Source organism: Galeopterus variegatus, unplaced genomic scaffold, assembly GCF_000696425.1.
Source record: "Galeopterus variegatus unplaced genomic scaffold, G_variegatus-3.0.2 Scaffold6995, whole genome shotgun sequence".
Taxonomy (NCBI): domain Eukaryota; kingdom Metazoa; phylum Chordata; class Mammalia; order Dermoptera; family Cynocephalidae; genus Galeopterus; species Galeopterus variegatus.
Window position 1 is genome coordinate 86,800 of NW_007733106.1, and position 916 is coordinate 87,715.

The 916-nt window shown below is 45.4% G+C and overlaps 1 gene segment (V, D, J or C); it reads left to right on the forward strand.

Moving 5' to 3' along the window:
* The window catches only part of LOC103606965, a 7,749-nt gene that overhangs the window by 5,165 nt on the left and 1,668 nt on the right, over positions 1-916 (forward strand). The window contains 2 exon segments of the C gene segment in view: positions 330-395; positions 687-800. Of these exon segments, the coding sequence occupies positions 330-395; positions 687-799 (179 nt within the window).

The window sequence follows — 916 nt, forward strand, 5'->3', positions numbered from 1 at the left end:
CATACAAATGACTGTCCCACTACTAGACTGAGAGTGAAAGCCCATTTGCACTCTAATTCAGTGCTGAATTCAAAGGGCAGCCAGGCCTATCCTGGAGTTCCAGGTCTTCCCACATATGAGAGGCACGCCTGAATGCTCGCCTCACGGTGCAATGAAAAAAGCCCAGAACGGGAAGGAGGTTGGCTGTGTTAATAGCTGTATGACCTTAACCTAGCCACACGTTCTGGCCCTAAGTTTAATCACCTAAAGTCTCCTCCTCTTTTAAAACCCTGCAGTTCTTTGGGCCTTTTGGTTGCCAGTGTACACCTGACCACTGCTATTTGTTCCAGATCATCTAAAACCAGAGGAACCTGAGAATGGGAAGCCAACCTCAGAGAGCTGCTACAAACCCAGAGGTTAGTTCACGTCAAAGGGCCAACTTCAAAACTGACGGTTAAAGCAAACTGTGTAATTGTCAGCTGGGGCCAAAAGACATCAGATTTCAAAAGAAAACTGACACCATACTGAACCCTCCGGGCAGAGCTGGCCAGGCCGGGCATGAGCAGCAGCCTGAGGTCTCTGGGCTTGCAGGCCAGGAAGAACCATGGTGATTTGGGGCAGGCTGCTGTGAGTGTTGGGAGCCCAGTTTCTGGAGGGGAATTTATTCTCTCTGGGAAGCCACAGTCTTCACTTTTGTTCAACCACAGTTCATGCCGAGAAGGTGAACACGATGTCACTCACAGTGCTGGGGCTACGAATGCTGTTTGCCAAGAGTGTCGCCATCAATTTTCTCTTCAGTGCCAAGTTATTTTTCTTTTAAGGTAATAATTTGCCTTTTTTTTAATTATAAATTCTCAATTTATAATTGTATCAATTTATGGGGTACAAAGTGATGCTATAATTTATTAATACAATGTGGAATAATTTAATCAAGCTA